At 48.9% G+C, this 26,895-nt stretch overlaps 1 protein-coding gene across 2 annotated transcripts in view; it reads right to left on the bottom strand.

The window, feature by feature from the left end:
* The window catches only part of CYP21A2 (cytochrome P450 family 21 subfamily A member 2), a 136,224-nt gene that overhangs the window by 86,532 nt on the left and 22,797 nt on the right, over positions 1 to 26,895 (bottom strand). For both annotated transcript variants that reach the window (XM_069634955.1, XM_069634956.1), the window contains exons 4-5: positions 13,295 to 13,390; positions 13,042 to 13,152 (exon numbers count right to left, since the gene is read on the bottom strand). In XM_069634955.1, coding sequence (XP_069491056.1) covers positions 13,042 to 13,152; positions 13,295 to 13,390 — 207 coding nt within the window. The remainder of the gene's footprint in view (positions 1 to 13,041; positions 13,153 to 13,294; positions 13,391 to 26,895) is intronic.

Here is a 26,895-nt window from a genome sequence, read left to right as displayed (position 1 = left end):
AGAGTAGAATGCAGCCTTATGGAGCAGAACGCAGCCTCTTGGAGCAGAACGCAGCCTCCTGGGGCAGAATGCAGCTGCATGGAGCAGAAAGCAGCTGCATGGAGCAGAATGCCGCCTCATGGAGCAGAATGCAGCCTCATGGAGCATAATGCAGCCCCATGGAGCAGAATGTAGCCTCATGGAGCAGAATGTAGCCTCATGGAGCAGAACGCAGCCTCATGGAGCAGATCGCAGCCTCATGGAGCAGAACGCAGCCTCATAGAGCGAATGCAGCCTCATGGAGATCAAAATAGCCTCATGGAGCAGAATGCAGCCTCACGGGGCAGAATCCAGCCTAATGGAGCAGAATGCAGACCAATGGAGCAGAATGCAGCCAAATGGAGCAGAATGCAGCCTCGTGGAGACAAATGTGGCCCAATGCAGCAGAATGCAGCCTTATGGAGCGGAAAGCAGCCTCATGGAGTAGAATGCAGCACAATGCAGCCTAATGGAGCAGAATGCAGCCCAATGGAGCAGAATGCAGCCCAATGCAGCAGAATGCAGCCTCATGGAGATCAAAGCAGCCTCATGGGGCAGAAAGCAGCCTCATGAAGCAGAATGCAGCCTCATGGAGCAGAATGCAGAATAATGGAGCAGAATGCAGACCAATGGAGCAGAATGCAGCCCAATGGAGACAAATGCAGCCCAATGCAGCAGAATGCAGCCTCCTGGAGCAGAAAGTAGCCGCATGGAGCAGAAAGCAGCCTCTTGGAGTAGAACTCAGCCGCTTGGAGCAGAAAGCAGCCTCTTGGAGCAGAAAGCAGCCTCATGGAGCAGAATGCAGACTCACGGAGCAGAATCCAGCCTAATGGAGCAGAATGCAGACCAATGGAGCAGAAAGCAGCCTTATGGAGCGGAAAGCAGCCTCATGGAGTAGAATGCAGCACAATGCAGCCTAATGGAGCAGAATACAGCCTCATAGAGCAGAATGCAGCCTCATGGAGCAGAATGCAGCCTAATGGAGCAGGATGCAGCCCAATGGAGCAGAAAGCAGCCCAATGGAGCAGAATGCAGCTTCATGGAGCAGAATGCAGCCTCATGGAGCAGAATATAGCCCAATGGAGCAGTATGCAGCCCAGGGGAGCATAATGCAGCCTAGTGGAGCAGAATGTTACATAATGAAGATGAATGCAGTCCAATGGAGCAGAATGCAGCCTGATGGAGCAGAATGCAGCCTGATGGAGCAGAATGCAGCTTCATGGAGCAGAATGCAACCTAATGGAGACAAATGCAGCCTGGTGGAGCAGAAAGCAGCCCCATGGAGTGGAAAGCAGCCTCATAGAGTAGAATGCAGCCTTATGGAGCAGAACGCAGCCTCTTGGAGCAGAACGCAGCCTCCTGGGGCAGAATGCAGCTGCATGGAGCAGAAAGCAGCTGCATGGAGCAGAATGCCGCCTCATGGAGCAGAATGCAGCCTCATGGAGCATAATGCAGCCCCATGGAGCAGAATGTAGCCTCATGGAGCAGAATGTAGCCTCATGGAGCAGAACGCAGCCTCATGGAGCAGATCGCAGCCTCATGGAGCAGAACGCAGCCTCATAGAGCGAATGCAGCCTCATGGAGATCAAAATAGCCTCATGGAGCAGAATGCAGCCTCACGGGGCAGAATCCAGCCTAATGGAGCAGAATGCAGACCAATGGAGCAGAATGCAGCCAAATGGAGCAGAATGCAGCCTCGTGGAGACAAATGTGGCCCAATGCAGCAGAATGCAGCCTTATGGAGCGGAAAGCAGCCTCATGGAGCTGAATGCAGCCTCATGGAGCAGAATGCAGCCTCATGGAGCAGAATGCAGCCTCATGGAGCAGAACACAGCCTCCTGAAGCAGAAAGCAGCCACATGGAGCATAATGCAGCCTCATGAAGACAAATGTGGCCCAATGCAGCAGAATGCAGCCTCGTGGAGCAGAAAGCAGCCTCATGGAGCGGAAAGCAGCCTCATGGAGTAGAATGCAGCAGAATGCAGCCTAATGAAGCAGAATGCAGCCTAATGGAGCAGAATGCAGCCTCATGGAGCAGAATGCAGCCTCATGCAGCCTAATGGAGCAGGATGCAGCCTCGTGGAGCAGAATGTGCAGCCTCATGGAGCAGAATGCAGCCTCATGGAGCAGAATGCAGACTAATGTAACAATATGCAGCCTCATGGAGCAGAAAGCAGCCCAATGGAGCAGAATGCAGACTAATGTAGCAATATGCAGCCTCATGGAGCAGAAATCAGCCCAAATGGAGCAGAATGCAGCTTCATGGAGCAGAATGCAGCCTCGTGGAGCTGAATGCAGCCTAATGGAGCAGATTGCAGCCCAGTGGAGCATAATGCAGCATCGTGGAGCAGAATGTAACATAATGAAGACGAATGCAGCCCAATGGAGCAGAATGCAGCCTCATGGAGCAGAATGCAGCCTCATGGAGCAGAATGCAGCTTCATGGAGCAGAATGTAGTCTAATGGAGACAAATGTAGCCTGACGGAGCAGAAAGCAGCCTCATGGAGCAGAAAGCAGCCTCATGGAGTAGAATGCAGCCTCATGGAGCAGAACACAGCCTCCTGGAGCAGAAAGCAGCTGCATGGAGCAGAAAACAGCCTCATGGAGCAGAATGCAGCTTCATGGAGCAAAATTCAGCCTAATGGAGCAGAATGCAGCCTCATGGAGCAGAAAGCAGCCTAGTGCAGCAGAAAGCCATCCCATGGAGCAGAAAGAAGTCTCGTGGGGTAGAATTCAGCCTCATAGAGCGAATGCAGCCTCATGGAGATCAAAGCAGCCTCATGGGGCAGAAAGCAGCCTCATGAAGCAGAATGCAGCCTCATGGAGCAGAATGCAGCCTAATGGAGCAGAATGCAGACCAATGGAGCAGAATGCAGCCCAATGGAGACGAATGCAGCCCAATGCAGCAGAATGCAGCCTCCTGGAGCAGAAAGTAGCCGAATGGAGCAGAAAGTAGCCGCATGGAGCAGAAAGCAGCCTCTTGGAGTAGAACACAGCCTCTTGGAGCAGAAAGCAGCCACATGGAGCGGAAAGCAGCCTCATGGAGCAGAATGCAGCCTCACGTAGCAGAATCCAGCCTAATGGAGCAGAATGCAGACCAATAGAGCAGAATGCAGCCAAATGGTGCAGACTGCAGCCTCATGGAGACAAATGTGGCCCAATGCAGCAGAATGCAGCCTCGTGGAGCAGAAAGGAACCTTATGGAGCGGAAAGCAGCCGCATGGAGTAGAATGCAGCACAATGCAGCCTAATGGAGCAGAATGCAGTCCCATAGAGCAGAATGCAGCCTCATGGAGCAGAATGCAGCCTAATGGAGCAGGATGCAGCCCAATGGAGCAGGATGCAGCCCAATGGAGTAGAAAGCAGCTTCATGGAGCAGAATGCAGCCTCATGGAGCAGAATGCAGCCCAATGGAGCAGAATGCAGCCCAGGGGAGCATAATGCAGCATAGTGGAGCAGAATGTAACATAATGAAGACGAATGCAGCCCAATGGAGCAGAATGCAGCCTGATGGAGCAGAATGCAGCTTCATGGAGCAGAATACAACCTAATGGAGACAAATGCAGCCTGATGGAGCAGAAAGCAGCCCCATGGAGCAGAAAGCAGCCACATAGAGTAGAATGCAGCCTCATGGAGCAGAACGCAGCCTCTTGGAGCAGAACGCAGCCTCCTGGAGCAGAATGCAGCTGCATGGAGCAGAAAGCAGCTGCATGGAGCAGAATGCAGCCTCATGGAGCAGAATGCAGCCTCATGGAGCAGAATGCAGCCCCATGGAGCAGAATGTAGCCTCATGGAGCAGAAAGTAGCCGCATGGAGCAGAAAGCAGCCTCGTGGAGTAGAACGCAGCCTCACGGAGCAGAATCCAGCCTAATGGAACAGAATGCAGACCAATGGAGCAGAATGCAGCCAAATGGAGACAAATGTGGCCCAATGCAGCAGAATGCAGCCTCGTGGAGCAGAAAGCAGCCTTATGGAGCCGAAAGCAGCCTCATGGAGTAAAATGCAGCACAATGCAGCCTAATGGAGCAGAATGTAGCCTCATAGAGCAGAATGCAGCCTCAGGGAGCAGAATGCAGCCTAATGGGGCAGGATGCAGCCCAGCCTAATGGAGCAGAATGCAGCCTCATAGAGCAGAATGCAGCCTCATGGAGCAGAATGCAGCCTAATGGAGCAGGATGCAGCCCAATGGAGCAGAAAGCAGCCCAATGGAGCAGAATGCAGCCTCATGGAGCAGAATGCATTCCAATGGAGCAGAATGCAGCCCAGGGGAGCATAATGCAGCCTAGTGGAGCAGAATGTAACATAATGAAGACAAATGCAGCCCAATGGAGCAGAATGCAGCCTGATGGAGCAGAATGCAGCCTGATGGAGCAGAATGCAGCCTAATGGAGACAAATGCAGCCTGATGGAGCAGAAAGCAGCCCCATTGAGCAGAAAGCAGCCTCATAGAGTAGAATGCAGCCTCATGGAGCAGAACGCAGCCTCCTGGAGCAGAACGCAGCCTCCTGGAGCAGAACGCAGCTGCATGGAGCAGAAAGCAGCTGCATGGAGCAGAAAGCAGCCTCATGGAGCAGAATGCAGCCTCATGGAGCAGAATGCAGCCCCATGGAGCAGAACGCAGCCTCATGGAGCAGAACGCAGCCTCATGGAGCGAATGCAGCCTCATGGATAAGAAAGCAGCCTTATGGAGCAGAAAGCAGCCTCATGAAGCAGAATGCAGCCTCATGGAGCAGAATGCAGCCTAATGGAGCAGAACGCAGCCTCATGGAGCGAATGCAGCCTTATGGAGCAGAAAGCAGCCTCATGAAGCAGAAAGCAGCCTCATGAAGCAGAAAGCAGCCTCATGAAGCAGAATGCAGCCTCATGGAGCAGAATGCAGCCCAATGGAGACAAATGCAGCCCAATGCAGCAGAATGCAGCCTCGTGGAGCAGAAATCAGCCTCATGGAGCAGAAAGCAGCCTCATGGAGTAGAATGCAGTCTCATGGAGCAGAACACAGCCTCCTGGAGCAGAAAGCAGCAGCAAGGAGCAGAAAGCAGCCTCATGGAGCAGAATGCAGCCTAATGGAGCAGAATGCAGCCTACTGGAGCAGGATGCAGCCTCATGGAGCAGAAAGCAGCCCAAACGGAGCAGAATGCAGCCTCATGGAGCAGAATTCAGCCTAATGGAGCAGAATGCAGCCCAGTGGAGCAGAATGCAGCCTCGTGGAGCAGAATGTAACATAATGAAGATAAATGCAGCCCAATGGAGCAGAATGCAGCCTCAGGGAGCAGAATGCAGCCTGAGGGAGCAGAATGCAGCTTCATGGAGCATAATGCAGCCTTATGGAGCAGAAAGCAGCCTAGTGCAGCAGAAAGCAGCCTCATGGAGGAGAATGCAGCCTCATAGAGCGAATGCAGCCTCATGGAGAAGAAAGCAGCCTCATGGAGCAGAATGCAGCCTCATGGAGCAGAATGCAGACCAATGGAGCAGAATGCAGCCCAATGGAGACAAATGCAGCCCAATGCAGCAGAATGCAGCCTCATGGAGCAGAAAGCAGCCTCATGGAGCTGAAAGCAGCCTCATGGAGTAGAACGCAGCCTCATGGAGTAGAACGTAGCCTCATGGAGTAGAACGCAGCCTCATGGAGCAGAATGCAGCCTCATGGAGCAGAATGCAGACCAATGGAGCAGAATGCAGCCAAATGGAGCAGAATGCAGCCTCATGGAAACAAATGTGGCCCAATGCAGCAGAATGCAGCCTCGTGGAGCAGAAAGCAGCCTTATGAAGCGGAAAGCAGCTTCATGGAGTAGAATGCAGCACAATGCAGCCTAATGCAGCACAATGCAGCCTAATGGAGCAGAATGCAGCCTCATAGAGCAGAATCCAGCTTCATGGAGCAGAATGCAGCCTAATGGAGCAGGATGCAGCCAATGGAGCAGAAGGCAGCTCAATGGAGCAGAATGCAGCTTAATGGAGCAGAATGTAGCCTCGTGGAGCAGAATGCAGCCCAGGGGAGCATAATGCAGCCTAGTGGAGCAGAATGTAACATAATGAAGACGAATGCAGCCCAATGGAGCAGAATGCAGCCTGATGGAGCAGAATGCAGCCTGATGGAGCAGAATGCAGCTTCATGGAGCAGAATGCAGCCTAATGGAGACAAATGCAGCCTGATGGAGCAGAAAGCAGCCCCATGGAGCAGAAAGCAGCCTCATAGAGTAGAATGCAGCCTCCTGGAGCAGAACGCAGCCTCCTGGAGCAGAACGCAGCTGCATGGAGCAGAATGCAGCTGCATGGAGCAGAATGCAGCCTCATGGAGCAGAATGCAGCCTCATGGAGCAGAATGCAGCCCCATGGAGCAGAATGTAGCCTCATGGAGCAGAACACAGCCTCATGGAGCAGAACGCAGCCTCATGGAGCGAATGCAGCCTCATGGAGAAGAAATCAGCCTTATGGAGCAGAAAGCAGCCTCATGAAGCAGAATGCAGCCTCATGAAGCAGAATGCAGCCTCATGGAGCAGAATGCAGCCTAATGGAGCAGAATGCAGACCAATAGAGCAGAATGCAGCCCAATGGAGACGAATGCAGCCCAATGCAGCAGAATGCAGCCTCGTGAAGCAGAAAGCAGCCTCATGGAGCAGAAAGCAGCCTCATGGAGTAGAATGGATCTCATGAAGCAGAACACAGCCTCCTGGAACAGAAAGCAGCAGCAAGGAGCAGAAAGCAGCCTCATGGAGCAGAATACAGCCTAATGGAGCAGAATGCAGCCTACTGGAGCAGGATGCAACCTCATGGAGCAGAAAGCAGCCCAAATGGAGCGGAATGCAGCTTCATGCAGCAGAATGCAGCCTCATGGAGCAGAATGCAGCCTAATGGAGCAGAATGCAGCCTCCTGGAGCAGAACGCAGCTGCATGGAGCAGAATGCAGCCTAATGGAGCAGGATGCAGCCCAATGGAGCAGAAGGCAGCTCAATGGAGCAGAATGCAGCTTAATGGAGCAGAATGCAGCCTCGTGGAGCAGAATGCAGCCTCATGGAGCAGAATGCAGCCCAATGGAGCAGAATGCAGCCCAGAGGAGCATAATGCAGCCTAGTGGTGCAGAATGTAACATAATGAAGACGAATGCAGCCCAATGGAGCAGAATGCAGCCTGATGGAGCAGAATGCAGCCTGATGGAGCAGAATGCAGCTTCATGGAGCAGAATGCAGCCTAATGGAGACAAATGCAGCCTGATGGAGCAGAAAGCAGCTCAATGGAGAAGAAAGCAGCCTCATAGAGTAGAATGCAGCCTCATGGAGCAGAATGCAGCCTCCTGGAGCAGAACGCAGCCTCCTGGAGCAGAACGCAGCCTCCTGGAGCAGAACGCAGCTGCATGGAGCAGAATGCAGCTGCAGGGAGCAGAATGCAGCCTCATGGAGCGGAATGCAGCCTCATGGAGCAGAATGCAGCCCCATGGAGCAGAATGTAGCCTCATGGAGCAGAACGCAGCCTCATGGAGCAGAATGCAGCCTGGTGGAGCAGAAAGCAGCCCCATGGAGCAGAAAGCAGCCTCATAGAGTAGAATGCAGCCTCCTGGAGCAGAACGCAGCCTCCTGGAGCAGAACGCAGCCTCCTGGAGCAGAACGCAGCTGCATGGAGCAGAATGCAGCTGCATGGAGCAGAATGCAGCCTCATGGAGCAGAATGCAGCCTCATAGAGCAGAATCCAGCTTCATGGAGCAGAATGCAGCCTAATGGAGCAGGATGCAGCCCAATGGAGCAGAAGGCAGCTCAATGGAGCAGAATGCAGCTTAATGGAGCAGAATGTAGCCTAATGGAGCAAAATGCAGCCCAGTGGAGCATAATGCAGCCTCGTGGAGCAGAATGTAACATAATGAAGACGAATGCAGCCCAGTGGAGCAGAATGAAGCCTCAGGGAGCGGAATGCAGCCTCAGGGAGCAGAATGCAGCCTCAGGGAGCAGAATGAAGCCTGATGGAGCAGAATCCAGCTTCATGGAGCAGAATGCAGCCTCATGGAGCAGAATGCAGCCTCATGGAGCAGAATGAAGCCTGATGGAGCAGAATCCAGCTTCATGGAGCAGAATGCAGCCTCATGGAGCAGAAAGCAGCCTCATGGAGCGGAAAGCAGCCTCATGGAGTAGAATGCAGCAGAATGCAGCCTCATGGAGCAGAATGCAGCCTCATGGAGCAGAATGCAGCCTAATGGAGCAGGATGCAGCCTTATGGAGCAGAATGCAGCCTCATGGAGTAGAATGCAGCCTAATGGAGCAGAATGCAGTCTTATGGAGCAGAATGCAGCAGAATGCAGCCTCATGGAGAAGAAAGCCGTCTTATGGAGCAGAAAGCAGCCTCATGAAGCAAAATGCAGCCTCATGGAGCAGAATGCAGCCTAATGGAGCAGAATGCAGACCAATGGAGCAGAATGCAGCCCAATGGAGCAGAATGCAGCCCAATGGAGACGAATGCAGCCCAATGCAGCAGAATGCAGCCTCGTGGAGCAGAAAGCAGCCTCATGAAGCAGAAAGCAGCCTCATGGAGCAGAATGCAGCCTCATGGAACAGAATGCAGCCTCCTGGAGCAGAAAGCAGCAGCAAGGAGCAGAAAGCAGCCTCATGGAGCCGAATGCAGCCTACTGGAGAAGGATGCAGCCTCATGGAGCAGAAAGCAGCACAAATGGAGCGGAATGCAGCCTCATGGAGCAGAATGCAGCCTCATGGAGCAGAATGCAGCCTAATGGAGCAAAATGCAGCCCAGTGGAGCAGAATGCAGCCTCATAGAGACAAATGCGGCCCAATGCAGCAGAATGCAGCCTTGTGGAGCAGAAAGCAGCCTCATGGAGCAGAAAGCAGCCTCATGGAGTAGAATGCAGCAGAATGCAGCCTCATGGAGCAGAATGCAGCCTAATGGAGCCGGATGCAGCCTCATGGAGTAGAATGCAGCCTCATGGAGCAGAATGCAGCCTAATGGAGCAGAATGCAGTCTTATGGAGCAGAATGCAGCAGAATGCAGCCTCATGGAGAAGAAAGCCGTCTTATGGAGCAGAAAGCAGCCTCATGGAGCAGAATGCAGCCTCATGGAGCAGAATACAGCCTCCTGGAGCAGAAAGCAGCAGCAAGGAGCAGAAAGCAGCCTCATGGAGCAGAATGCAGCCTACTGGAGAAGGATGCAGCCTCATGGAGCAGAAAGCAGCACACATGGAGCAGAATGCAGCCTCATGGAGCAGAATGCAGCCCAGTGGAGCATAATGCAACCTCGTGGAGCAGAATGTAACATAATGAAGACGAATGCAGCCCAATGCAGCAGAATGAAGCCTCAGGGAGCGGAATGCAGCCTCAGGGAGCAGAATGCAGCCTCAGGGAGCAGAATGAAGCCTGATGGAGCAGAATGCAGCTTCATGGAGCAGAATACAGCCTCAAGGAGCAGAATGCAGCCTCATGGAGACAAATGCGGCCCAATGCAGCAGAATGCAGCCTCATGGAGCGGAAAGCAGCCTCATGGAGTAGAATGCAGCAGAATGCAGCCTCATGGAGCAGAATGCAGCCTCATGGAGCAGAATGCAGCCTAATGGAGCAGGATGTAGCCTCATGGAGCAGAATGCAGCCTCATGGAGCAGAATGCAGCCTCATGGAGCAGGATGCAGCCTCATGGAGCAGAATGCAGCCTCATGGAGCAGAATGCAGCCTAATGGAGCAGAATGCAGTCTTATGGAGCAGAATGCAGCCTGTATAAAATGCAGAAGAATATTAGCACTAGGCAAGCAACAGGATAAAGCTGGCTGGTGGAGTAAGATGGATGAAAGAAGTGGAAAGAGGGAGAGACGCGGCCTACAATAAATTATGGCCTGGGTCTGTACAAGCATGCGAGACCCAGCCTGTGTATTCATTGGACATGGTGATGTAGGCAGCATTGTCACGCACGGCTCACACTCATGAGCGTAACACATGCAAGGGTCTACACCACTTGAATGGAGCTGAGCCATCAAGGCCATGGGCCATTTTCACCTTTAAAACAAACATTTTCTCCTGTCATTCTATTCATTTCAACATACCTTTATTTGACATGTGTGTCATTAGGCACACAACATAAAACAGTCATATTAAATACAAGATAAAACCTAGTTTAAATATTTGCTTAGCTAGGGCGCTAGAGCCTCTAATTTAACTATTTGCTTCGCTAGGCAGCTAGAGCCTCTAGTTTACATCTTTGTTTAGCTAGGGAGATAGAGTTTCTAGTTTAAATATTTGCTGAGCTAGGGAGCTAGTCTCTAGTTTAAATCTTTGCTTAGCTAGGGAGCTAGAGCCTATAGTTTAAATCTTTGTTTAGCTAGGGAGGTAGAGCCTCTAATTTAACTCTTTGCTTCGCTAGGGAGCTCGAGCCTCTAGTTTAAATATTTGCTTAGCTAGGGAGCTAGAGCCTCTAGTTTAAATCTTTGCTTAGCCAGAGAGCTAGAGCCTCTAGTTTTAATGTTTGTTTAGCTACGGAGCTAGAGCCCCTAATTTAACTCTTTGCTTCGCTAGAGAGCTAGAGCCTCTAGTTTACATCTTTGTTTAGCTAGGGAGCTAGAGCCTATAGTTTAAATATTTGCTTAGCTGGGGAGGTAGAGCCTCTAATTTAACTCTTTGCTTCGCTAGGGAGCTAGAGCCTCTAGTTTAAATATTTGCTTAGCTAGGGAGGTAGAGCCTCTAATTTAACTCTTTGCTTCACTAGAGAGCTAGAGCCTCTAGTTTACATCTTTGTTTGGCTAGGGATCTAGAGCCTCTAGTTTAAATATTTGCTTAGCTAGGGACTAGAGCCTCTAATTCAACTCTTTGCTTTGGTAGGGTGCTAGAGCCTCTAGTTTAAATCTTTGCTTAGCCAGGGAGCTAGAGCCTCTAGTTTTAATCTTTGCTTAGCCAGGGAGCTAGAGCCTCTAGTTTTAATCTTTGTTTAGCTAGTGAGATAGATCCTCTTGTTTAAATCTTTGTTTAGCTAGGGAGCTAGAGCCTCTAGTTTAAATCTTTGTTTAGCTAGGGAGCTAGAGCCTCTAGTTTAAATATTTGATTAGCTAGGAAGAAGTTGCTAGAAGGGAGATAGGGGCCTTCATACAAAGGGAAATATTGATGAAGGTGAGATTGTGAGGAAGTAGTTGAGAGAGCAATGGCATTATGCAAACCAGGAGGGTAGTGATGGGGTGAGAGGTGGGTACTGAGTATCAATGAATACAAACGAGAGGCGGAGAAGTCAAAAGGAGGAAGGTGGCAGACGGTTTAGCCTTATTGACCATCACACCAAGCCCTCTACAGTTCTTAATCATTCAGTGGGAGTGAGCGAAAGCCGCAACATCCATGTGAATATCAGTGAGCTTGGTACGGGTCCATGTCTTGGGGACAGCCTTCAACGTAAGCTGGAGATTGTGGCAGGCGAAGTGATCGGTGAGGCAGGAAATCATGTTTCAAAAAGAGTGGGTGTTTCACAGTCCCAGAGTGAGTCTAGGCGCTGGGGGGAGAGAGGGAGGGTTTGTTGAGCGAAGATGAGATGGGGTCATTGAGTTGGAGAGCGAGAGTTGGCCATGCTGTCTCCTATGGGAGATCGGACTTGCCGTAATGGAATTGAACGGGTGGGGGAGGGGAAGCGGAGCAGAGAAAGGGCCATGCAGGGATGAGCATGGACTCCCATTGAGAAGGGGAGTTAGAAGGTGATATGTGAAAGGGAAATAGAGCTGAAGTGCATGATAAGGGCTGGGACTGTGTCGGGCATCAAGATATTTGTGTCACCAAGATATGGGTGTAGATAGAAGAATTGGTGGTCATCAGTAGAGCAACTTACAGGATCAGTGGTGACCACCAAAGCAAATTAAAGGGCAGTGATGACCAATGAAGCAATAACAGGGCCAATGGCAACCAATAAAGCAATGTACAGTAACAGTGAGGGATGGTGAAGGGGGAAGGGAGTGGCAATTGGAAGGTGAGTTATTCAAGGATGACTGGTGCAGCGGATCAAGGAATTCCCTGGCTAGGCTACTGGGATGGTGATCAAAAGACAGGTGTGCCTAGGAGGTCTAGAGCACAGAACCAGGTGATCAAATGGGTCGAGCGGCTCAACTGCAGCACAGTGTATAACTTCATGGGTGCATGTCGCGTCACATGGGGTCAGACTGTTCCTGGGTCATCTGCCACTAAAAAGGAATCTGAGGGTCAAATGTTATGAGAGGGAAACGGAGGCTAATAGAGGAGTAAACAGTATAATGATGGTAAAGTATATCTCGAATGAGGAGAAAGAAGTAGAATGCAGGAGAAACATGGCTAGGAGAGGAGAAAGAAGGCTAGCAGAGGAGAAAGAAGGCTAGCAGAGGAGAAAGAAGGCTAGCAGAGGAGAAAGAAGGCTAGGAGAGGAGAAAGAAGGCTAGGAGAGGAGAAGGAAGGCTAGCAGAGGAGAAAGAAGGCTAGCAGAGGAGAATGAAGGCTAGCAGAGGAGAAAGAAGGCTAGGAGAGGAGAAAGAAGGCTAGGAGAGGAGAAAGAAGGCTAGCAGAGGAGAAAGAAGGCTAGCAGAGGAGAAAGAAGGCTAGCAGAGGAGAAAGAAGGCTAGGAGAGGAGAAAGAAGGCTAGGAGAGGAGAAAGAAGGCTAGCAGAGGAGAAAGAAGGCTAGCAGAGGAGAAAGAAGGCTAGCAGAGGAGAAAGAAGGCTAGGAGAGGAGAAAGAAGGCTAGGAGAGGAGAAAGAAGGCTAGCAGAGGAGAAAGAAGGCTAGCAGAGGAGAAAGAAGGCTAGCAGAGGAGAAAGAAGGCTAGCAGAGGAGAAAGAAGGCTAGGAGAGGAGAAAGAAGGCTAGGAGAGGAGAAAGAAGGCTAGCAGAGGAGCACTGAAGTGGATAAAGGAAGGGAAAGAAGCACAGGTATGACACAAATGCATTAAGCGCGGTTGGCACAAATGAGCGGGAACACAGGGTGCCCAATGAACCTTCTCCTACAGTGCCCAAACTCTGCCCGATGCACCTCAAATCTATGCAGCGATTCACCCACAAGAAGCCCACACACGCCCCATCCACTGCTGCGCAGACACAAAACTCACCCGATAGAGGGGAAAGAAGTCAAGTGCAAAGATGGACGGCGAACCCCACAAGTGGACCAGGTCTGTAATGCATCGGTGTATCTCCTGGAACTTGGGGTCATGCGTCTCAAACTGAAACAAAACCAACACAATGTAGCTAGTATCTTCTCACCACTGAAACATGACAGTCCTATTGGGACCTGCTGAGAACTAAACCTCTGAAATGCAGGGTACACACACATCACAGCAGCAAGATGCCAGTTCCCAGACTCACTGTGGTGCCAAAGGCCAGGGAGGCAATGATTTTGCAGGTGTGCCTGGAGAAGTCATCGGCCAGATCTACTGGAGTCCCGCCATACCTCTGGAACTCCTAGGGACAAGGGAGGCAGGAAGAGAAAAGCTGAGCTGAGGCACCATGGCAAAAGGCTTCACCAATCAAGTCATTATGACCCACCACCTACCCGGCATCAGAGGCATAGCCGGGACTGCCATACCTCTGGAGCCCCTAGAGACAAGGGAGGCAGGGAAAGAAAAGCTGAAATGAGGAACCATGGCGAAAGCTTCACCAATCAAGTCATTATGACCCATCACTCACCCGGTATCAGAGGCGTAGCCGGGATTGCCATACCTCTGGAACTCCTAGGGACAAGGGAGACAGGGAAAGAAAAGCTGAGCTAAGGGACCATGGCCAAAGGCTTCACCAATCAAGTCATTATGACCCATCAGCCACCTGGCATCAGAGGCGTAGCTGGGATTGTCTAACAAGTAGGGCTTGAAGCTAATGTAGTTGGGCCCACTCCAGTCACATTAACATCTGTAAATACCCACAAAGCGCTTCTGAGTGGGTATTTACAGATTTTGGGTGAGCCTTGCCCGCTCAGGCCCTACCCTGTCTATGCCTCTGCCCGGCATTAGCATGACAACGGAGAAATCCTGCGGCATACTTTAAGGCGCCACATGGCAGGAAAAGAAGCGCGACATGGAGGCATTAGAGGAGTGGCATGGGTGGGCGGGAATAGAGGGGTTGCATGCAGACGCATGGTCATATTCGGGAGTGGCAGGAATGGAAAGGGTTAACGAGTAATGGGGAACTGGAAAGGCACAAGTGGCTCCACGTAGTGGCCACTGCACACCTGGGTCATGGTCCACCCTTCCCCATATGAATGGGGTGACGTCCCTGCAGGGATGGCACCAGAGCTTTTGCTCCGCAAACCCAATTTTCAAAAGATGCAAAAAGCGGAGTGCGTGAAGGGCAATGTCCTCGACAGCTCTGCCCCGCTGGTCCCATCTCCGTTTTCGGACGGAGAGAGGATCGATAGAAGAAACTACATACAAAAGGTGCAAATAATGGCAACTTGGCTGCTTTGCAGCCTCATAAACACTCTGCCTCTTCCTTGCAACCTACTCCTCCAGCCCCCTCCTGTCAATAGAAAATTTGAAGCAAAACTTCTGCAACAAATATACATTTGTGCCACAAAATTGGCTTTTTTATGCTGAAAAATGTTCAATGTCATGCCTAAAAAATCCTAAGGGGTCTAAATAATGAAGCTTCATTTTTCCAAATGGAAACAGATTTACAAAGAGCAGGCCATCAGTGGCACAACTCTGGCTTGAAATTGATTAGCTGGACCGGTTATATGTGATATGACCGAAGCAAATTTCAGAGTGGTACATTTCATCATGACCAAAATACTGAAAAACACTGATTTATTTTATTTTTTCTAATTTGGGGAGCCCCCGTCTAGTCTCCCGATTCCTTATCCTTATAACGCCATCCCAACCCCATCCCAACCCATTTTAACTCCTCATCCCTCTACCCTATATATATTTATTTAATACACTGAAATTGGCTCCGGTAAATTGACTGGTTACCGCTGGAACGAGCTAGAAGAGGGAGCTTAATTCCAAATAAGCTTTAATAGGTTTAGAGAAGTGGTCCCAGAACATTTCTGACATCCAGCCCTAGCTGTTCACTGAACTGTGGTTTGCCTTCTGGAACTTGTAGTTCAGCTTTTCCCAAATGTGTGTACCACACAGCCAATGCAGATTGGCATTGGCTAAAAAGCAAACACTGACCACTAGTTGGCTTCTTTCCCACCACTTCCTCCTTCCTCTATATGGTGGTGGTGAAGCAGAGATGTGTATTCACCGCCTCCGTGTCTGTCAGGTGTGAGTGGTGCATCCTGTGCTGAGTGCTTCCCAGAATTCTGTATCCATAGTTTTGCTTTTCATTCATCATTGCAGAACTGCAAGTGACAGAAAGGAGGCAGGCCTGCATGCCTTATTCACATGTGAAACTGCAATCTCCGGTGTCTGAAGTCTGCTGTGGGTCAGTTGTATTAGTAATACACATTGCATGGTTTTTTCACTGTTGAAAACAGGCCTCCAACATGTTGGTGTCAATAGGTGCGGATAAAGTGGGCACAGTTTTGCACACAAAAAAGGACTCATTTTGCTTTCAAACCTGCAGGCAGATTTGTATATTTCTTTGAAATAAACAGTTTGCCTTTCCTTTCTCAAATAGACCAAATGGATCACGAGAACAGCCCCAACTTTAGCACTTTGCATGAAGAGTTGGAATTTTGTACATGAAAGGTTCACTGAAGGTGAACTTGCACCCATGACCCATTTTCCATGAATTGCTGCAATTGACAGCCTGTAAGGCTGACAAATGCATTAAACTCCCCAAGGCACTTCTGCTGTTACGCAGGATGTGTTCTGTTACATTGTATCATTTTGACACTCTTTTTGTTCTCTTTGTATCTTTACCATTGAATGTACATGTTGTATTGTGCATATTCGAAAACCATACTGCCTTGACTTCAACAGAAGCTATAGGGCCTCATTACACGGATGGCGGAGAACCATGGCGCTATTAGCGCCATGGTTCATGCTGGTAAAATACCGGCACCGCCTTGGTGGAAAGGGGAATTACCGCCCCATTCCAAGGTTGGCGGGGCAGTAATTCCCCCTTCCACCATTGCCCTTCCCCATTCCCATTTTTGCCCCATAGGGCTCAATGGGAATGGGGAAGGCGCTAATTACGGTACCGCAAATTGCGGTACCGTAATTAGCTCCCTGGGTCCCTTTGCGGGTTGGTTTTTAACGCCTGCAAAAAGCAGGCGTTAAATCCCCCAACCCGCAAAGGGACCTCGTAGTAAGGCGGTAAGGATTTACCGGTACCGGTATTTTACCGGTACCGGTAAATCCTTACCGCCATCCGTGTAATGAGGCCCATAGACATTCCTCAACACACATCCATGATTCCGAGTCTCAATTATTTGAACTTGCGTCAATAATGTTGGTTCCTTCATTGAGCTCAATTTTGGAAAAGGTTTCGATGAATTAACTGTGATTTTCTGCATCATTTGGTTAATTGTTTTTGTACTAGTACAGACACTAACATTTTCGTCATGGATAGAACTTGCCCCCTCACCTACAACATACTGGATGAAGAACAAGAAGACACTGTACATGACACCAGGTATCATTCCAATACGGCATCGGAAGTATGAGAGATGTTATGCGCTCAGAGAACTGTGCCGAATATACCCGCAAACTGAAGTGGTAGCAGGAGATCTGCAGACACCAATGAACATGGAAGAGCTGTAAAGGAAATCTAACAGGTGCAACATGATGTCATAAGGAGAAGAACGAAGAAGCAAAGTAAACATACATCCACGTGAGAAGAAATCATATATACAAAGAAGATAAGTAACCAGATGAGTGGTGAATGTATATACGCAGAAACGCAAGGTAGATGAGCCACATAGAAGCTTGCTGCAGTAGAAAATATAACATGAGTAAAGCGGCCATGTTGAAAAGATGGACGTTGGCTCTGAATAAAAGTAAGCGAGAAGCTTGAAGGAGATAAACCGGGGTTGCAGAGGTTGCAGACGCTGAAAAATGGATTTGAACACCAACAAAGGATAGCTGTTGGCCAGAGATCAAGGATGCCACAGCAAAAATCAACTGCAGGGTACAGAGGGAGTCAACGTGAATAAGCAATATACGCAGAACATATTTCTTTTAGATTAAGTAAATGAGCAAACATTTGTGAATGCCAAGTATTGAACAATTAAAGATGCAGAAAGCATATGTGAGATGGAGCAACCAAGTCTCTGGAGGTCAAAGAGAGTCATGACACCCAGGATACATTGAATCAAGTAGCACTAAATAGTTTGGGGTGCATTTAAAGGCCCAAAACAGAAATCCCTTTCACCTGAAAAGTCACATTTAAACACTACAACCAAAAACAGCCTGGTTTGCTTTTATTTCACATGAGTGGCAAGTATTTGAACACTGCAAGCAAAAATGGCCCTGCTTTGCTTTCCCTGTCACATGAGTGGCAAGCATTGGAACACTATAAGCAAAACAGCCCTGCTTTGCCTTTATTTCACCTGAATGACAAGAAGTTATACACTGTATCCAAAAGATTTACTTTTAATTCACATGAGGTGCAATAATTTCAACACTACAATCAGAAATGGCTTTTGCTTTCCCTTTCACTTGAACAGCAGTCCTTTAAACACTAAAAACGAAAAATGGCTTGGCTTTTTCTTTTGTTCACGTCAAATTAAAGAACCATGTGGAAGGGGGCCTAGTCCTCATTATCAATGGACCAACAGCAAATTCAAACTTGCTCAAAAAGGAGAAATCAAATAATCCTGTGACCTGCAAGACAGGATTTTAAACATTAGGAGCAAAAAGCCTGCACATGTGTGAAAAGAAAAATGGTTTTAAAAAGCCACAGTGGGAAGATAGCACTGCTCATGCAGAAAATGTCAGGGAAATATAAAGGGTGAGGTTGGCCCAAGCAAATGTACATTATGTTCCAACCCAAAAGACTCCAGTCACCTTTGAAGAGACACTTACTACAGGAAAGACCAGTTTGGGCTGAGGCAGGAAACTTCACAATTAAAACTTCACAATTAAAAGCCCAGCTTCCAACTGAAAGTCGCTAAAGCTTGACCAGGAGATGTGAGCCCTTCCTGCACCCACCACAAAGAGCGAACTGCAAAGTTCAAGGGACTAATACAAATCTCTGGTCACCGGCTGAGCCTAGAGGAAGACAAATGGCTGTGGGGGATGAAGCGGCCCTCTCACAAGGGGGGCCAACACTCCCAATTGACATTAAAAGACTGATTTCATTTTAGGCATTTTTCGCAGCACTCAGAATGAGAATGAATTTTGTTATATGCTATTTTTTCATGTCATTGAAAGGTATTAATTGCATTTTCCTAGGACTTTGGGAACTGAAAGGGCCAGTTAGACTAGTTTGCTGGCTGATATAAAAATGGGACAAATGGGACAGTTGGTGGAAAGATGGAAAATGAAATTAGGAACATGCTTGATCCTTTAAAGTCTTGACTATTGTGCATTTTATGAAAAGAACAAACATGGACCAAATGACCATGCCACATTGTACAGAGTTGGCGATCAGCTTACATAATTCCCCATGACCAGCTAAAACCACATATCTGTTTCATATGGCGGTGGCTAGTATAAGTATGAAGTTATGAGACATAACTCGTTTTTTTTTTAAACCAAAAAGTGGTAATGAGAACAAAGAATTGTAATAAATGCAAACAGACAGATGCTGCTCTCCTCCCCTGAACCGATCATGCCAGGGGTGGAGAGAGGAATGGTAAACTGTCCTATCCGAGCGGCATGGATAATTACCGGGTCCTCCCCCTAGATTGTAAAGTTAGTGATGTCATTCATGCTATATAAGGGGGACTGTACTAGGTTAGACAGACAGACACACCAAAATCCGGGGAGACAGGAGAACGAGGACAAAGAGAAGGCAGCTGAAACTTACCATCTTTGAGAGTGCAGTGACCAGACCCCTTGCCCTAGCTGTCCAGAGTGTCCTGAGATCCAGCTGGCTCTCCTGAATCCCAAATCAAGGCTTGCATTGTAAGTAGCATATAACCCTAGTCCTAAATTGCATATGCCCTTCATTTTTGCAGCATTGCATCCAACATTTCTCCCATTGAAAACTCAATTGAAAACCCCAGGGAAACCACCATTGAAAACCCCATTGAAACCCCCAAAAATTGGCAGTGTAATTCAGTCACCTTCCCATAGAAGAATCTATTACTAACCTGTGTACGTTAGCCGGTCTCCTTTGGTAAACCTATTAGTTGTCTTTGTAAATCCCTCGTTTTTTTTAAGTAAATCAATTAATTCCCCCATTGAAATTCACGGTTCAAGATTGCTGAAGTTCGAAATCAACCATCTTGTCCATGGTGTTGTATTTAATTATCATAGTCATTAAGGTGATGCCTCTAAAGAATAAATCTCCTTGTAACTGAAAACCAAATTTGTCAGTGTATTGTGTGCATTACCAAATGAATTCCCATTTGCATCTGTCCTATTAAACCCCAAACTGTTGTTCCATTGTGAGCAATCCCGTTTGCCTAGAAGTCTATCTGTTATGTGCCTTTGTCCTTGTCACTGAAAACTGATTTCCCTATTGTAAGCTAAACCCCTTGCCTGAGCTGCCTGTCATAGTAAACCCAGTGTAAACGAATTTCCATTTGCCACTGTATTTTTCCCTTTTTCATTTGCTTTCTCCCAAAACCAATTTTGCCACTTCATGTCTATTTTTGTCCTGGTGTGCTGATTAGTATTCTATAAACTTTCCCAATCTCCTAAAGTGTAAGCCATATGAATTTCCTTTAATTCTGTCCCCTAGCAGTTGTGAATAATAATCAAAATCCCATTTTGCCATTTTGATCCACAAATGAGTTTTCACTTTCTTTGCTAGCTTCCCATCGTGTGGTGGTGGGCTTTACCCCAAATCCGATCATCTATCTCTATTCCTAATCCTTGCCACTGCCTTCCATTCAAAGGAATCCAGTTTAGCTGATGTTTGGGGGTGAGTGGTGCAGGGGGGAGTGTTTTACTGTTGGTATCATTTTGTGATAAATTATTATTTTTCTGTTCTGCCTATAAAAAAGGAAGTAACTGTGATAGTATATCTTAACAGGGTTGTTTGTAGAGATTATTGCATTTTGTATTACTACAAAATCAGTGGCTGGGAAATTGTTTGATTTTCCTTTTTCATTAAATAATAAATTAATAAATATCTTATTGATACACACCGCCTGGTTACTGCTCCATTGTGACACGGGGTGTTTGTGGAGGTTGGGTGCGAGTGGGTTGGAGGCCTACTCAAAAAGAATCCATAGTATATTAATAATAAAAAGCATTCTATTGTGCTCCACATTCATTGTCAGGGAAGGTGTCCCTGGCTGGAGTGTGCCGTGTAATACAACCGTGACAATAGAAGGGCAAAAGGGACAAAATCATGGTCTCTTAACACATGGTACAAGACCAGAAAATAAGGCCTATTCATAAACCCTAGACAGATATAATGATGTACCTTAACTCCCCCTACAGTTCCAGGGAAGAGAACATTCAGCAAGACCAAGTACAAAGAAGCCTTGCCTGAAGGCAAGGCTGATGAGAGATGGTAGACTAATTGGGCAAGTGGGCAGTAGTCTGGCGGTGTTCTCTGCACGTGGGTTTCGTTTTGTTTACGTGCTGCTAACGAGTCGAATGTCCATGGTTGGAAGAGAATGCCAACAAATCATGAGGGCCTATGCAATGCTGAGCATGCATTGTTGCAGATGCCAATCCGCTGTTGTTATACTGCTATAATCTGTATTAAACATAGTTAGAGGGAGGTTTGCGGTATGCCTGCCAGATGAGGGGCAGCCAATCATGTTACTAACACCTACATAAACTATAAGTCGATTTGTTCCCCTAACCAGTCCCTCCATCCGATAGGTTTAATTTGCCATAGGAGATGACATCATAGCTGACGCACATCGAGGTATAAAACCTTTGTGTAACTGAGAGTATGTGGACTACGATTTGTTGTTCACCAGGTTTCCCTACATTATTGAATTGATAATAAAGTAGTATTTTGCCATATTCCTTGAGTCTGTCTGGTTATTTGGGTCTAAGATGTTTATTATGGTAATCCCATTCTGCGCATGAGAACACCCAAAGGTGCTACTGCACATACTTCTGCTGCTACATCCCTGGCTTCTGAGTCTATCTTTAAACTGAGACTGACACACAGGAGAGATCAAATCCAGATGTTTTTGTCCGTTATTTATACACAGATCTAAAAATACAGTCAGTGCGATCTTAATCCAGATGGGTGGCAACTCTAGTTGTCGTACAGTGTACTTGTTTGCGTGCTTTCCTGTGTGATCCTTTCAGTAAAGAAGGACTCTGGGATAGACCAAATCGTGGCTCTTTGATCAGCAATAAGACATACTCGGCGTCTGTCTTACATACTCTGGTCCGCTTCCTCTGATACTATTTCTGGCCTGCTACCACCGTACTGTTACTGTACACCCTAGGGTATTTCCTGTTATTCCTAGTGGCACTGTAATCTATGTAATTTATGTAACTAGAAAGATGGTTAATATGCTATTACTGTAAACTTTGTAATGTAATTTTTTACCTGTATTTTTTTCTGCAACTTTGTGCAAATTGCGCCCTGATGCCCCCGGGCCTGATGGTTTGCGCGTTATAAATAAACAAAAACAAATACAAATAGAGCGGCTTGGTGCCCGATTCCCTGTTCCTGTCAGAGTCCTCCGTGTTGCTGCCTGAGCCAAAGGACTCCAGGAGCAATTTCAAAATGGTTGGCCGCTGAACATGTCATCAGGCAAGCATAGTCACTGCAGTGATGCAATGCAGAAGCTGACAATGCAACTTTCAATTGCCTGCCTCCAATTGGCTGACTTAAGCAGAAGCTAATCAAAACAAGGTCACCCCTTCTTACGTCTTGAACTCTGCCAGAGATCTTGAAGGAGTACGAAAAGAGGCCCTTGTGTCAATCAGCTAATCCGTGTTGCTGCAAGGCCTTGCATGGTGATTAAAGCAACCATTTCACGGCTGCCATCTTGGAGCAGTGGTACATTCCTGATATATGATATGATATGATGATATGATAAGTCATTTATAACGCGCCTGTACACAAGTGTTTCTAGGCACGACAAGACCACGGAGGGAAGACAGAGGGAGGACAAGACAAATTATCTTACTAGGCCTTGTGTCATTCAGATCGTGCAAGTGCGACAGCACAAAGAGCAGAGGAAAGGGAGAGGGGAAGTACCAGGGAGAGGAATGGAAATCCAATCAGGACAGCATTGCTCTGAGTAAGTGCAGCCAGGGCAGCACATCTCTGAGTAGGTGCAAGGAGGCAGGGGACTGTAGAGGTTACAGAAGGAGTACGAAAAGAGGCCCTTGTGTCAATCAGCTAATCCGTGTTGCTGCAAGGCCTTGCATGGTGATTAAAGCAACCATTTCACGGCTGCCATCTTGGAGCAGTGGTACATTCCTGATATATGATATGATATGATGATATGATATGATAAGTCATTTATAACGCGCCTGTACACAAGTGTTTCTAGGCGCGACAAGACCACGGAGGGAAGACAGAGGGAGGACAAGACAAATTATCTTACTAGGTCTTGTGTCATTCAGATCGTGCAAGTGCGACAGCACAAAGAGCAGAGGAAAGGGAGAGGGGAAGTACCAGGGAGAGGAATGGAAATCCAATCAGGACAGCATTGCTCTGAGTAAGTGCAGCCAGGGCAGCACATCTCTGAGTAGGCGCAAGGAGGCAGGGGACTGTAGAGGTTACAGTTACAGCCCCTAAGTGCACAGTAGGTCCAGAGGCAGTGCAGGGGAGACTAATCATGGAGGAGCCTGGTACCCAGTAATACTCAGAGGGTAGCCAAGCAACCAGTCAGTGCTGCAGGCAGGTAGATCAGCAGGGGAGGGAGAGAGAGGAGGCAGAGGAGACAAGGAAGGTTTTGAGCTGCTTCCAGAACTTCAGGTGGTCCAGCTCAAGTTTGAAAGGGGCAGGGAGGCCATTCCAGAGGGAGGCACCTGCAGATGAGAGAGATCTACCCCCACTCTCTGCCTGGAGAAGCGTCTGACTCTCAGAGAGTTGGAGGCAGCTGAGTGAAGGGCTCAAGAAGGAAGGTATTTTGGAAGAGAGAGTTGGCTGTAGCGCAGGCCCCAGCCCCAGAAAGCCTTATGGACGACACAAAAGGACTTTAATTTGTATCTATGTGCTAGTTACATTGAGAAAGAAAAAAGGGGGGGAAAGAGCGGCGAAATGCATCAGGATGAGTGATGAGTTTTAGGAGGAGCTGTGTTAGTTGAAAAGCCAGGTCTTCAGATTTTTGCGGAAGGTCCAGTTGGCCGGTTCTTGAGCTTGATCCTTGCAGCCACTGGGAGCCAGTGTAGAGATTTCAGGGCTGGAGAGATCTGGTCCCTGGTCTTGAGGCCAAGGATAAGCCTTGAAGTCCTGTCCATCCTGGAGAGAACCAGGGCTCTGGAGACAGTGAGCTTTTGGGTGAAAGTGAGAAAAGGAAGAATATCTCTGCACAGGTGCACCTGCTAGTGGGCCTTCTTGGCAAGGTCTGTGATGTGCAGGGTGATGTGCGGCTGTGAGGGCCAGAGTGAAAGAGGGAAAGCAGGAGCAGAGCTCCCAATGAGAAGGATCTCGTCTTACTGGCATTTAGGCAGAGATCATTGGAAGTGCACCAATCCTGAATACTGGATAGACAGTCAGGAATTAGCGAGAGAGGCGAGGAGGCTGAGGGGAGCCTGAAAGAAAGCGGAGTGTCATCTGCATAACACTGAAAATTAGAAGAGAAGGTAGAGGTCAGGTGGGCCAAAAGGGCCAAGTAGACATTGAAGAGCCAGGGTGAGAGGTTAGAGCCCCGGGGAACAACACATGTGGAGAGAGAGGTGGTGGAGAGAAAGGACTCAAGTTGGAACTGGGAGGGACGGTCCAGGAGAAAGGAGGTCAAGCAGGCATTGGCCTGACCATGGATGTACAGGTTCTCACAGAGTCGATTGATCAGGGTGGCATGATTGACCGTGTCAAAAGCAGAGGAAAGGTCAAGGAGGATGAGTACGGAGGGAAGGTTGGAGTCCAGATTTGAGAGCAAATCTTAACAGGTGTTCAGAAGAGCAGTTTTCGTGCCTCTGGCTGCTCTGAAGCCAGACTGATGGTCATGGAGGCGATCAACAGATTCCGTGTGGAGAGTAGGCTGGGAGATGGGCAGCTTTTCCAAGAGTTTGCCCAGGAAAGGGGTGATAGAGATTGGGCGATAGTTAGCCAGACAGGTTGGATCGCAGGAGAAGGGTTTTTTAGGAGGGGGTGCAAAAGGGAGTGCTTCAGGAGAGAGGGGAAAGTTCCAGAGGTGAAAGAGTGATAGCAGAAATCGGCCAAGGCTGGACAAGGGTGTCAATGTGGTCAGGGGAGCACCTGTTTGGAAAACACTTTCATAGATCGGACTTGTCTAGAAACCTTGTCAGGTATTGTCAGAGAGAAGGAGGAGAAAGGAGGGGGAGAGGGAGAGGCAGCCACGAGAGGGAGAGGAAGAGGAGAGTCCAGAGTTTTATTGGCGAAGTGAGAAGCCAGAGCCGTACAGAGTGCCTGGGAGGGAACATGAGAGGTGGAGACTGCAGAGGGATTGGCCAGCTCCTTGCAGATTTTAAAGAGTTTGGCTGTGTTGTTAGCGGCCACAGAGACGCAGGCTTGGATGTGGACTCTCTTTTTGCACAGGACAAAGAGTCTGTATTTTGGAGCAGGCAGCAGGCCAGTTTGTGCCCGAAGCCCTCCACTTCCTCTCAACCACCCTCTACATGCACTTGGAGGTAGGCTTCAGATGGATTCTCATGACAGGGGAAAGGATGTCCAGAGTGTTGGAGATAGACAGGTGCAGGTTAGAGGGGGCTGTGTCAGAGTGTGATTCAGCCGCAGGAGTAGAGGGAGCTGAGAAGATAGAGGGAAAGGCATCTACTGACACACGCTTCAAGGGCCGAATGACCAAGAAGGTAGATGGCAGTGCTGGGGTGGGCTTTGCCTGAGGGACAGAGAGTTTCAGGTGAGAGGAGAGCAGAAACTGATCAGTCCAAGAGAGAGGAGTGATGAGAGGGTTAGAGAGGGGAATGTCTGAGGAGATGAGAACATCCATGTTGTGTCCAGAAGAGTGTGTCAGACCAGAAGGTAGAATGGAGAGAGCGAGAGAGTGTTGCAGAGTTTGCAGAAGAGCCCAGAGAAGGTATTAGAAGCAGCCAGGTGGATGTTGAGGTCTCTGAGGAGAAGAAAAGGTAGAGGCAAGGAGAGAAGAGAAGAGTTCAGCTCATTTTGAGAGGAAGAGGGCGACCTGGCCAGGTGGCCTGTAGATGGTGGCCACAGTCAGAGGGAGGCCAGGAGAGATAGAGAGCCTGCAGATCAGGCATTCAAAGGAGGAGTAGGCCTGCATAGGAATGACAGAAGCAGGGACCCACTCCAGAAAGATCAGAGCTACTCCACCTCTGGGTCGGTTGGTTCTTGGCTCGGAGAGTAACTTGTAGCCATCAGGGAGGAGAGTGTCAAAACTTGTGACAGAGCTGGCCGTGAACCATGTCTCGGTGAGAGCGAGGACATCAAGGTCAAGTTCTTTGTGGAGGTGGCAGATGTCAGAGGAGTGCTAGACAGCAGAGCAAGAGTTGATAATAGCGATGTGGAGCAGGTTGCCACATTTGAAAGACTTACGGGTGGTGTACAGGCTTGAGGTACACCCAGCGGGAGTGGAAGAAAGAGGAGGAGGAAGGTGCTACAGTGGCGGCGGAAGAAGGAGGTGGCAGAGGAGCCAGAGAGGTGCTAGTAGGAGTAGCGGGAGAAGGAAGGAAGTTGATAAGATGCAGAAGACGACTATCGAAAAAGGAGGAGATTGGGCTGAGGGCCCTTGACCAAGACGGTGCCATTCAGATAGACATTAATGATGGTCTTGGAGGAGTGGAAGGAGGGCAAGGGGACCTCCCACTGAGTGCCATCATTAATGGGTGAGGAAGAGATAGCAGAGAGAGCCCAGACCATATGAGGGGCCCATGCATCTGGTGAGGGAACGACAAAGAGGATGTCAGTGTGAGTTCATCTGGAGGAAGCACTGATGTAGGTATAAGCGATAGGGAGGCCTGGGTTGGAGACCAGGATGTCCCTCTTGAACTTCTTCCTTCCAGACATAGTGAGAGGGATAGGATAGGAGATAGAGTAGCAGTTAGCTAAGATAGGGGAAATGGAAATCACCATAGAGGGGACGAGGGGGAAAGTAGGAGGAGGAGGGAGCGAAAGAGAGAAGGGGAGACGCACAGCCCAGCGCTGCACAATGTAGGATGCGCAGAGAGAGTGTGGGGGTCACACAGTAGGGAACACACAGGAGAAGCAGACAGGTGACACACAACAGTACAATGGTACCCCCAGCGGGGTGGGCACCTAGAGAGTGGGTGAGAGCCTAGTGGGACACAGTTCACAGTACAACAGTAACCCTAGATGAATGGGGACCTTGCGAATGGGAGAGAGCTGTGTGGGACACAGTTCACAGTACAACAGTAACCACAGTGGATGGGGACCTAGAGAGTGGGAGAGAGCCTAGTGGGACACAGTTCACAGTACATAGTAACCACAGTGGATGGTGACCTAGAGAGTGGGAGAGAGCCTAGTGGGACACAGTTCACAGTACAACAGTAACCACAGATATATGGGGACCTAGCGAGTGGGAGAGAGCCTAATGGGACACTGATCACAGAACAACAGTAACCACAGATGAATGGGGACCTAGTGAGTGGGAGAGAGCTGTGTGGGACACAGTTCACAGTACAACAGTAACCCCAGTGGATGGGGACCTAGAGGGTGGGAGAGAGCCAAGTGGGACACAGTTCACAATACATAGTAACCACAGGGGATGGGAACCTAGAGAGTGGGAGAGAGCCTAGTGGGACACAGTTCACAGTACAACAGTACCCCAGCGGGGTGGGGACCTAGCGAGTGGGAGAGAGCCT

This window comes from Ambystoma mexicanum, chromosome 13, assembly GCF_040938575.1.
Source record: "Ambystoma mexicanum isolate Mex_15411 chromosome 13, UKY_AmexF1_1, whole genome shotgun sequence".
Taxonomy (NCBI): Eukaryota; Metazoa; Chordata; class Amphibia; order Caudata; family Ambystomatidae; genus Ambystoma; species Ambystoma mexicanum.
This window is presented reverse-complemented; position numbering and strand designations above follow the sequence as displayed.